The 11,445-nt window shown below is 43.0% G+C and overlaps 1 protein-coding gene across 29 annotated transcripts in view; it reads left to right on the top strand.

Annotated features, from left to right (window-relative positions):
* ZNF75A (zinc finger protein 75a) overlaps positions 1-11,445 on the top strand; it is a 44,157-nt gene that overhangs the window by 1,403 nt on the left and 31,309 nt on the right. For 5 of the 29 annotated variants that reach the window (XR_004967719.1, XR_004967718.1, XM_036310546.1 and 2 more), the window contains exons 2-7: positions 683-875; positions 1,569-1,660; positions 1,955-2,081; positions 3,451-3,542; positions 3,817-3,943; positions 6,540-6,650. Coding sequence is in view for 17 of the 29 variants with exons in the window: in XM_036310546.1 (XP_036166439.1) it covers positions 683-875; positions 1,569-1,660; positions 1,955-2,081; positions 3,451-3,542; positions 3,817-3,943; positions 6,540-6,650 (742 nt within the window). In the remaining 12 variants the exon portion in view is untranslated. Of the gene's footprint in view, positions 1-682; positions 876-1,568; positions 1,661-1,954; positions 2,082-3,450; positions 3,543-3,816; positions 3,944-6,539; positions 6,651-6,833; positions 8,084-10,309; positions 11,361-11,445 lie in introns of those variants that run through there. The other 24 variants (XM_036310556.1, XM_036310552.1, XM_036310553.1 and 21 more) reach the window with 18 other exon arrangements.

Here is an 11,445-nt window from a genome sequence, read left to right as displayed (position 1 = left end):
GACTTTCTCACATTTGTGGATAGTTTTGTTTTTTTGTTTGTTTTTCTTAATCCTCACCCAAGGATATTTTTCCATTGATTTTTTTAAGAGTGGAAAAGAGAGGGAAAGATAGAAATATTGACATGAGAGAAACACGTCTATTGGTTGCCTCCTGCACACTCTATGACCAGGGCCGGGGAGGAGCCTGCAACCAAGGTATGTGCTCTTGACCGTAATCAAACCCAAGACCCTTAGGTCTGCAGTCCGACGCTCTATCCACTGAGCAAGACCAGCTAGATAGCCCTTGGTGAAAAATTGGTGGCCCATTATGTCTTTTTTTTTTTTTAAGTTTTTTAAAATATGTATTTTTATTGATACCAGAGAGGAAGAGGGAGGGAGAGAGAGAGAAACATTAGTGATGTGAGAGAATCATTGATCAGCTGCCTCCTGCATGCCCCTTACTGGGGATCGAGCCCACAACCTGGGCATGTGCCCTGACAGGGAATCAACTGTGACCTCCTGGTTCATAGGCTGACACTCAACCACTGAGCCATGCAGCCTAGCCCATTATTTCCTTAAGTCTTTTTGTCATTTCCTTTAGTGTCTCATACTTACCACAATCTGGACTCTGCTTTCTCCTCCCTCTTCCACAAGCCCCAAGCCTCAAGTAAGTTCTGGTAACATGGATGGGAATTATTTCTAGGTTGCAGTCCATGTGCTGGGAAAGGAGGCAGTGCTCTTGGGAGAAACAGCAGAGACCTCAGGCTTCAAACTGAAGCCAGCAGAGTCCCAGCCAGTGGGCAGGTCCCAGGATGAAGAATTTTGGAATGAATATCAGGATCTACAACAGCTGAGCAGGAATACTCATAAAGAAACTGAGCCTATGTGTGAGAGGGGTAAGGAGCTTCATCATAATTTCTTTCTGCTGGGAGCTGTCATAGTAATTTGTCCAGCCAGAACATTGTGAGCACTTTCTGGGTTCCCAGCTTTGTGGATGTGCAAATGTAGTCATGTTTGCAATTATGATTACCCTTACCCTTACCCCTCACAGATGGCCTTAGAATAGACCAGCTGTTGTGAAGGTGGGGATTGGCCTAAGGTTCAGAAATATCCAAACCAGAGGACCCTGGTAATAACACCATGAACACTGTTCCTTAGCAAAGGGGAGGATTGGGCCACCCCATCCTCAAATCACAGAAGGAATTGGGATCACAAATGGGCTGTCAGTGGCAGTATGTGAACTATAATTGTGTACCATGAAAATAAATAAATGATAAATAATATATCTCCTACTGTACACTGGAGTCCATGAGTATTTCATTTTAAAATCTGTTAAAATTTTCTTAACTCGGAACTATTTATGTCATGAGAGGAAGTTAATGGTTTTTGTTGTATTCATTTCACTCATGAAAACTGGGCAGCCTATTCTGGGGATTGATAGATACTTGGTTCTTACAATGATAAGGCCATTTCACACTTAAAATGGTTTCCCATCTACTGAAAGAATCAAGATTTTCTTTATTTTAGAAATGAGTGCAGGATGTGCATAGAAGTGAGAGAAACTTCTGATGGCTCTTTTCCACCCATAGCTGTGCCTGCTCACCAGATCCTAGACTTTCCTGAGCAGACAAACACCAAAGACTGGACAGTGGCACCTGAGCTCATCTTGCCTGAGTCCCAGGTGAGCTGTGCTTTTGAGCTCTTCAGGGCTGCCTTTCCCTGCTCCCCATGACCCATACTGCCCAGCAGGTGCTTAGCGGCATTTAGCCTAGATATTCTCCCTGGGTAATTGAACACCTCCCAGACTGTTTGCTGATCCCTTGCCTCCTTCCTTTCTGCCTTTTCACTTAAAAAAAAAAAAAATCATGTATTGTTTATTCCTTCAGTGCCTGGCCTACCATGCAGTTTGTGGGCTGGATGTTAGGGCTGCTTCTGGAGTGGCCAGTACTGAGCTAAAGCCCATTCTCTTCTTTAGAGCTTATTGACATTTGAAGAAGTGGCCGTGTATTTTTCCCAGGAAGAATGGGAATTACTGGATATCAGTCAGAAGACTCTCTACAATGATGTAATGCAGGAAAACTATGAGACTGTCATCTCTCTAGGTAAAGATTCTTTCTGCCCTTTGTGTAGAAGTTGAGTAATCTAATGTTCTTAGCTTACTGGGAATGCACCCTGGTTCCAGTAGCTAGTTGTTTCTCAACTTGATGGTGTGGGCAGGGAAAAGTGTATCCAGATCATCTCAAGCTTTTACAAAGCGCATATGCTCATTCCTTATCCTAAAATTCTCTACTCTCCCTACTTTTCACTCTTGCTTACAAATCTGCTCTTTTATCTTTCCATTTCCATAAATGCCACCACTATTTACCCAATATTTCAGGCCAGAATACTTGGGTCATCCTTTAGTCCAAACATGTCAAACTCGCGGCTGGTGGGCCACGTGCCATAAATGAGGCATGCAGCCTATTGGCCGCGAGTTTGACATGCTTGCTTTAATATGAACTTGCCATTCATAATCCACTACTCATGCATCACTAGTCCTCTTGGCTCCACCTTTGCATCATAGCCTGAGTCCAACCATGTCTCATTCTCTTGCCCTGTTAGCATTCTGGTCTAAGCCAGTGGCTTCTCTAACCAGCTTTGTAACTGGTGCCCTGACACCACTCTTACCTTCCCATAGTCTGTTTTCCACAAAGCAGTCAGAGTCTTTAAAAAAACTGATGAGCCGAAACCGGTTTGGCTCAGTGGATAGAGCGTCAGCCTGCGGACTGAAAGGTCCCAGGTTCGATTCCGGTTAAGGGCATGTACCTGGGTTGCGGGCACATCCCCAGTAGGAGATGTGCAGGAGGCAGCTGATCGATGTTTCTCTCTCATCGATGTTTCTAACTCTCTATCTCTCTCCCTCTCTCCCTTCCTCTCTGTAAAAAATCAATAAAATATATTAAAAAAACAAAAAACTGATGAGATATGACAGTTCTCTGCTTCAAAACCTTACGATAACTTTTCACATTCAGAATAATATCTAAACTCCTTATAAGGTATGTAGGCCCCTCCAAGATCTAGCTCCTACTCACCTACCTGCCACTTGTATCCTGACTCCGTCCACTTTAGCCACACTAGTCTTCTTGCTGTTTCCTTAACTTGCTATGCTCATTTTTACCTTCCTACTTCCTTTACCTGACACACTGGACTCTCTCCTACTTTTTCAGACACCTCTAATTTTTGTCCAACTCAGAATAATTTAGGTAATGTAGGGAAAAAGTGAGACTTCCTTTTATTGACTTCAGTCATGAAAACTGAAGACAGTCAGTTTGGAAACTGGTTGTAGGGCTGATAGCCACTTCTAGGTACCACATAACACTTGTAAACGAGTCCCATTTCTACTGAAAGAATCAGATCTTGTATATTTTAGAAATGTGCCCAGGATGTTCATAGAAGCAAGAGAAATTTCCTATGGCTCTTTTCCATCCACAGCTGTGCCTACTCACCAGATCCTATACTTTCCTGAGCAGACAAACACCAAAGACTGGACAGTGGCACCTGAGCTCATCTTGCCTGAATCCCAGGTGAGCTATGCTTTTGAGCTCTTCAGGGCTGCCTTTCCCTGCTGCCCATGACCCACACTGCCCAGCAGGTGCTAAGAGGCATGTTAGCCCAGATGTTCTCCCTAGGGAACTAGACACCTCCCAGACTGCTGATCCCTTGCCTCCTTCCTTTCTGCCTTCTCACTTAAAAAAATTAATTCCTTCAGTGCCTCGCTTACTATTAATTTCATGGGCCAGATATTAGAACTACTTCTGGAGTGGCAGGTACTGAGCTGAAGCCCATTCTCTTCTTTAGAGCTTATTAACATTTGAAGAGGTGGCCGTGTTTTTTTCCCAAGAAGAATGGGAATTACTGGATCCGGGTGAGAAGGCCCTATACAATGATGTAATGCAGGAAAATTATGAGACTGTCATCTCTCTAGGTAAATATTCTTCCCTTCCCTTTGTATAGAAGCTGAGTAATCTGTCATGTTCTCATCTTACTGTGAATACTCCCCTGAGGGACAGTCTGTTCCAGTACTTATTTGATTCTCAACTTGATGTTTGCAGACGAAAAGTGTATATCCAGATCACCTGGGAACTTTTTCCAAGTACACATTCCTTATCCTACATAGAATTCTGGGTCTCTTTCCCTTAAACCTGCTCTTCTCATATCTTTTTCATCTCAGTAAAGATCAACTCAGTAGCTCAGAGCAAGACACATAGTCATTCTTTCCCATTATCTTGTCGTCATACACCACTACTAATACATCACTATTCTCTTGGTCCATCTTCACAGTATAACCTGAGTCCAACTATGTCTCATCCTCTTGCCTTATTAGCATCCTGGTCTAAATCAGTATCATCTCAAACCAGGCCCATCTTAGTAGCTTTTTAATTGGCTGATGGTACCAACTCTCTTGCCCTCCAATAGTCCGTTTTCTATCCAGCAGCCAGAGTCTTTAAAACCTAATCAGATTATGATATTTTCCTGTTTCAAAATCTTATGATGACTTCTCACCACATTCAGAATAAAATTAAAACTTTTCCTTATCAAAGTTCTCAGACCCTTCAAAATCTGGTGTCTCTTCTCCTTTCTGCCTTCATCTTCTATAGCTTGTGCCCCTTGTTCAGTTCTGTTTAGCCACACTGGTTTTCTTGGAAGCTGTTTTGTTTTGTTTAGTTTTTTAATGTATTGATTTTAGAAAGAAAGGAGGGGAGAAAGGGAGAGACCAGTTTGTTGTTCCACTTATTTATGCATTCATTGGTTGATTCTTGTATATTCCCTGACTGGGGATCAAACCTGCAACCTTGGCGTATTGGGATGACTTTCTAACCAAACTGAGCTACCTGGCCAGGGCTTCTTGCTGTTTTTTGAAATAACCATGCTCATTTCTACTTTCCCTTTTCCTCTACTTGACATACTTTTCTGCTGTATGACAAAACTTGCACCTTTTGTTCTGTTCAAATATCACTTTCTCAAAGAAGTCTTCCACATAGCCATATCTCAAAAAGCTTCACAGAAACAGGATCCTTTTTTTTTTCTTTTTTCTTTTTTTGTTAATCCTCGCCTGAGTATATTTTTCCATTGATTTTTAGGGAGAGTGGAAGAGAGAGGAAAAGACTGAGAGAAACATCGATGTAAGAGAAATACATCGATTGGTTGCCTCCGAATAGGGCCAGGGCCCGAGGAGATGGGAACCAAGGTCTATACCCTTGACCGGGATTGAACCCGGGACCCTTTGGTTCACAAGCCAACATTCTATCCACTGAGCCAAACCGGCTAGGGTAAAAGAATCTTAAATGCTCTCTTACCCTGCTTCAGTTTTTAAAAAAATATATATCATTTCCTGCCCTGGCTGGTGTTTCTAAGTGGTTAGATTAGGGGTGGGCAAACTTTTTGACTCGAGGGCCACAATGGGTTCTTAAACTGGACCAGAGGGCCGGAACAAAATCATGGATGGAGTGTTTGTGTGAACTAATATAAATTCAAAGTAAACATCATTACATAAAAGGGTACGGTCTTTTTTTTTTTAGTTTTATTCATTTCAAACAGGCCGGATCCGGGCCGCGGGCCATAGTTTGCCCACGGCTGGGTTAGATAGAGCGTCGGCTCATGCACTAAAAGGTCATGGGTTGTTCCTGGCCCAGTCAGGGCTCCTGTGGGAGTCAATGTATCTCTCTCACATCAGTGTTTCTCTCCCTGTCACTCTCTTTTTTCCCTTCTATCTAAAAGCGATGGGAAAATATCCTCGGGTGTGGATTAAAAAAAACACACAGAAACCTTTATTACTTCTTGATATTTCCTTTTGTCCGCTTTTTGATGTTTGATTGCCTCAGTTTCCCACTAGAAGATAAGTTCTATGAGATCAGGGGATTTTGGCTTATTCACTACTATATTCCTATTTCATAGAAAGTGTTTGGCATGCCATAGCCAGTTAATACATATTTGTTGAAATATTGAATGATGAATACTTTCTATCCTTGGAAATTTATACGTAGAAAAAGTCCACTAAATGATGCTGATCTGTTTTGTCCAACTGGATATGAACCAGTGAGCTGCAGGAGTGATAGAAATATTTCCTAGTTCAGTTTCTGGTGCTCAAGAGCAAAATAAAAGACTACTATAATTATGGCAGAAATCACTTGTGCATATGATTCCTAATCCACTGACCTTCACATTGGCTCTGCTAGGCCAGGTCTTATTCAGGTGACTCTTAAAGAGTTAATAAGACTCTAAAATCTCTGGAGTTTTAGTCCACCTTGGTCAAGTGTGCAGTTATTGGTGGCAGAAGAGGGGAACGAACATGCACAAAATTCCCATGACTATGTCCTTTCTATCGACCAAGCTAATCTCCACTTCGCATGTCAACCTACAAATGCAGTGTAGTATAAAACTAATAGCTGATATGAAGGTCTAACCATTTAACCATTTGGGGATAACAAATTGTAAGTGTTCTTTACGCTTACTGAAATATCTTGAATTAGTGAACCATTATTAAGTTAGCAATCCTTGACCTCAGTTTTTTCATTTCACAGCCATATTTGTGCTCCCCAAACCTAAAGTCATCTCCTGTCTAGAACAAGGGAAAGAGCCATGGGTTCAAGGATCCACAGAGATCATGGACAGTCCTGGAGAGCTGCCTATAGGTAAATACACTATGGGAAGAGGAGAAATGTGCCTTAATAGGAATCTTTGCAAGGAATTAACATTTTAAGATTCTACTTATCTTATACTACAAATCAGTGATCTTTGATGTTTTTTCCTCTCCATTCCTGTGGTTTTCTTGGCTCTGCCACTCAGTTGGCTGATTGTCATATTAATTCCAACAGGGTTAAAGCTCAAAAATGATACTGAAAATCATCAGCCTATATGTCCTTCTGACTTAGAAATACAAGCTCCTGGAGACATAATATCAAAAAAGGCCAGAGTGAAAGTTCCCCAGAAAACAACAGTCAAAGAAAATCATGGTGATATACATAGGGTGGGGAAATGGCACCAAGACTTTTCAGTGAAGAAAAGAAAGAAACTTTCAACCTGGAAACAAGAGCTGCTGAAACTTATGGATCGTCACAAGAAAGAACGTGCAGGAGAGAAGCCTTTTAAATGCCAGGAATGTGGGAAAAACTTCAGAGTTAGCTCTGACCTTATTAAGCACCAAAGAGTTCACACTGAAGAGAAACCGTATAAATGCCCACAGTGTGATAAGAGGTTTAGATGGAGTTCAGACCTTAATAAGCACTTAACAACACACCAAGGGATAAAACCATATAAATGCTCATGGTGTGGGAAAAGCTTCAGTCAAAATACAAATCTACACACACACCAAAGAATTCACACTGGAGAGAAGCCCTTTACATGTCATGAATGTGGGAAAAAATTCAGTCAGAACTCCCACCTTATTAAACATCGGAGAACCCACACAGGTGAGCAGCCTTATTCCTGTAACATATGCAGAAGAAACTTCAGCAGGCGGTCAAGCCTTCTTAGGCACCAGAAACTCCACCAGTGAAGGGAAAATCGTCCAGTGTCCTCAGTCTGAACAAATTCACCAAGAGGAACTTGACACTAAAGTTTATGAAAAAATAGAAAATTATGAAGCATGATTTTTTCATCAGTGGAATATTACACAGAAAGGAATCAAGTTCAACTCTGCATGGGATGAATTAAAGTTGTTCTACTTACTGTGTTTACTTATAAACTATAGGGAATTCCATAGCAAGATTGGTGTTCTAGGAACATTCTAAAAATGGAAAAAACTGTTTTAGGATTATACCTAAATATCTGAAAATATCAAATTCAGTTTCAGACAGCAGATGAAGCCATAAAATCAATCAGTCTTCTGTGGTCATAGAGGTAAATAGTGTTGGTTTTTCATTGATCTACCCAGCCACTCTTAAACGCATGTGATAGAAACATTTGTAGCATGGTCTTCCAAAACAAAAAGCAATAATAGGCTTGTTTAATTGTATACCATTGTCTTCAAGGTAGCAAGCTTAAAAATTTCATTAGTCTCATGGGATAGAAATGAATTCTAATGTAAAGTTTCCTAAGAACCTAATTGGATTTTCTTCCTCTCTCATCATTGGACTTTGTGTGAGTTTTTTCTTGAACTTTTTAGGAACTTTAGCTCTTGAATTGTATTAGCTCAAATTTTACTTCGATGAAATTATACTTACTTCACCACTAGGGAATCTGCCAGATAACTAATAATGCACTATCTTATGCATCTTATTGGTGGTATTTGAAAAAAGGAAAACATTTCTAATGAGATTATATATAAACTAGAGGCCTGGTGCACGAAATTCATGCACGGCGGGGGGAGGTGGGTGGTACCCTCAGCTCAGCCTGCACCCTCTCCAATCTGGGACCCCTTGGGGGATGTCCAACTGCCGGTTTAGGCCCAATCCAGCAGTCAGACATCCCTCTCACAATCCTGGACTGCTGGCTCCTAGTCGCTCACCTGCCTGCCAACCTGATCGCCCCTCACTGTCTCTGTGTGCTGGCCTGATTGCCCCTAACTGCCCTCCTGCCGGCCTGGTCACCCCTAACTGCCCCCCACTGCTGGCCAGGTTGCCTCCAACTGCCCCCTCCCTGCCGGTATGGTTGCTCCTAACTGCCCCCCACTCCCGCTGGCCTGGTCACCCCTTACTGCCCCCCCAGCCGGCCTGGTCACCCCCAACTGCCCCCCTCTGCCGGACTAGTTGCCCCTAACTGCCCCCCTGCCAGCCTAATTGCCCCTAACTGCACCCCCACCTGCTGACCTGGTCATGCCTAACTGCCCCCCCCCCCCAATGGCCTGATCACCTCTTACTGCACCCCTTGCCGGCCTGGTCGCCCCCAACTGACCCCCCCCCCCCCCCCCCCCGCTGTCCTGGTTGCCCCACGCAGCTTGCTTGTTCAGTCGTTTGATCGTCCCTCACAATCCCCCCTGCTGGCCTGGTCATAGGCAGCCATCTTTGTGAGGATGTGAGGGTTAATTTGCATATCACATCTTTATTATATAGGATGGGTTGGAATTTTTAGCCATGGAATAATATATTAGATGTAAAGAAATTTTTTTTGCAATAAAAGAAACTAGATTGTTTCCTTTCCTCATAATGTCAATAGGATAACATAGCCATAAAAATTAGTACTTTCCCGAGACCTAAAAGAAATGGGAGCCCTGGATTCACTTCTCAGGATTTTGTTTTCTTTTTCATTTGGCTTTTGTTATTAAGAATCAGGAGAGATTTGTGTGTCTGGGAACTGGAACATGTGCTGTAGGCAGGATCCTGTGTTTTACTGTACATGGTGACCCAGGAATCCATTCAGCAGCGTACCAGGTTTCCAAAAGGATAGTTTTGGGAACTGATGCAGAGTGGTTGGCAAAAGTGAGCTAATCCACATCCATATTGATTGTCTTACACTGTAAACTATTAGGCAGGGTCTACCTGTATCTGTTTTCTTCAGCATTTAATAGTAGTCTTGGTTGATGCTTAATAGACTGCTGAAAACCTATAGGCAGTAGATATTATAACTCATGCTTTATCTATTTTTACCTTTAATACAGATGTGTTCTTGTTAGAGCTTTCAGGTTGTATCAGGAAAGGGGTTAAATTATCTCTTCCAAATCTATCCTATATAATAAAACCCTAATATGCAAATCAACTGAACAGCAGAATGACCGGCCGCTGTGACACGCATTGACCACCAGGGGGCAGATGCTCAATGCAGGAGCTGCTCCCTGGTGGTCAGTGCGCTCCCACAGGGGAGCGCCGCTCAGCCAGAAGCCAGGCTAATGGCTGGCAAGCACAGTGGCGGTGGCAGAAGCTTCTCCTGCCTCCACTGCAGGCGGGCAGTAAGGAGTGAGGGGCCCCAGACTGTGAGAGGGATGTCTAACTGCGGCTTTGGCCCGATTCCTAAGCCCACAAGCAGACATCCCCCAGGTGTCCCAGACTGTGAGAGGGTGCAGGCCAGGCTGAGGGACCTCCCCCCGCCCCCCCCCCCCAGTGCATGAATTTCATGCACTGGGCCTCTAGTTAGTTTATAAATGAGGAAGTTATGGCACAAAGAGATACAGGGACTTGTTCAAGACCCCAAAGCTAGTGGGTCTGTTGGCTGTCACTTGGCTGCTTTAGTCAGACCTGAAGGCAGGATTGTCAGGACTTTGTATGTTATCCCTGTGGAGTCAGCCTAGATAACATTGTATTATATCTGTTTTCAGCTTATGAAACATTTTTGTTTCTTGATTGGTTATTGAAACATTCTTAAGTCTCCATTTTCTCTCTTCTTTTTAAAAAATTTTTTAATGTTGACATAATTGCAGGTGTCCCCCTCTTCCCCACCATTTGCCCACCTCTACCCACCCCTGCCTCCCCCATCCCTCGGCCTTCACCAAACTGTTGTCCGCATCCATGGGGTATGTATATATGTTCTTTAGCTAATCCTATCACCTTTATCCTGTCATCCCATCCCCCTCCCCTCAGGCACCAGCCAGTCTCCATTTTCTCTATGTATAGAAAAACACTCACCTCAGGGTTGATCTGGGGATTACAGGGATTGATGAAAGAAAATCACCTACCAGCCTGGCCAATAGTAGATGCTTAATCAGTGTGCATTTCTTTCCCTTTCTCCTGCTTCCCAGATATATTGGGTGAACTGACTATATTTAAGGAGTAGATGCATTTGTGGCTCTTGCAGCTTCTTTCAGGAGTTGAGCACTGGTTGTGGTGGTTATGCTGAATTGATTTGGTTTGTGGCTTCAGTGGTTTTTTTGTATATATCACCTGAGCTTTGGTCTGGCTTCTTCAGTGGGAATTATTTTCTTCCAGAAGTTGAACTACACCAAGTATTTTTTTTTTAATGATCATTTTTTTTAAAAAAATACTTTTTAAAATTGATTTCAGAGAGAGGAAGGGAGAGGGAGAGAGAGTTGGAAACATCAATGATGAAAATCATCAATTGGCTGCCTCCTTACATGTCCTCTACTGGGGAGTGAGGCTACAACCCAGGCCTAACCAGGAATCAAACCATGACCTCCTGGTTCATAGGTCCACACTTATCCACTAGCTACACTGGCAGGCCACCAAAAATTATTTCTTAAGCATGGCCAGCTCTGAAGCTTTAGTGAGTAGCTCTTACCCAACACCCTCAGCTTTAGATCCCTGGGACTCATCTCTTCTCCAAAGATACATGTGAATTTCTTATTGGTAGTACATTCATTCATTTACTTAATTTAATGATGGCCTATTATGCACCTAGGCACTGTTCTAGACCAAGGATATAATAGTGAACAAGAAAAAAAATGGCCCTAACCGGTTTGGTTCAGTGGATAGAGCATCAGCCTGCGGCCTGAAGGGTCACAGGTTTGATTCCGGTCAAAGGCATGTACCTTGGTTGCGGGCACATCCCGAGTAGGGGTTTGCAGGGGGTAGCTGATCGATGTTTCTCTCTCATCAATGT

This window comes from Myotis myotis, unplaced genomic scaffold (assembly GCF_014108235.1).
Source record: "Myotis myotis isolate mMyoMyo1 unplaced genomic scaffold, mMyoMyo1.p scaffold_m19_p_5, whole genome shotgun sequence".
Lineage (NCBI taxonomy): Eukaryota > Metazoa > Chordata > Mammalia > Chiroptera > Vespertilionidae > Myotis > Myotis myotis.
Note: the sequence above shows the minus strand (reverse complement) of the source record. Positions and strands in the feature narration are given on the sequence as shown.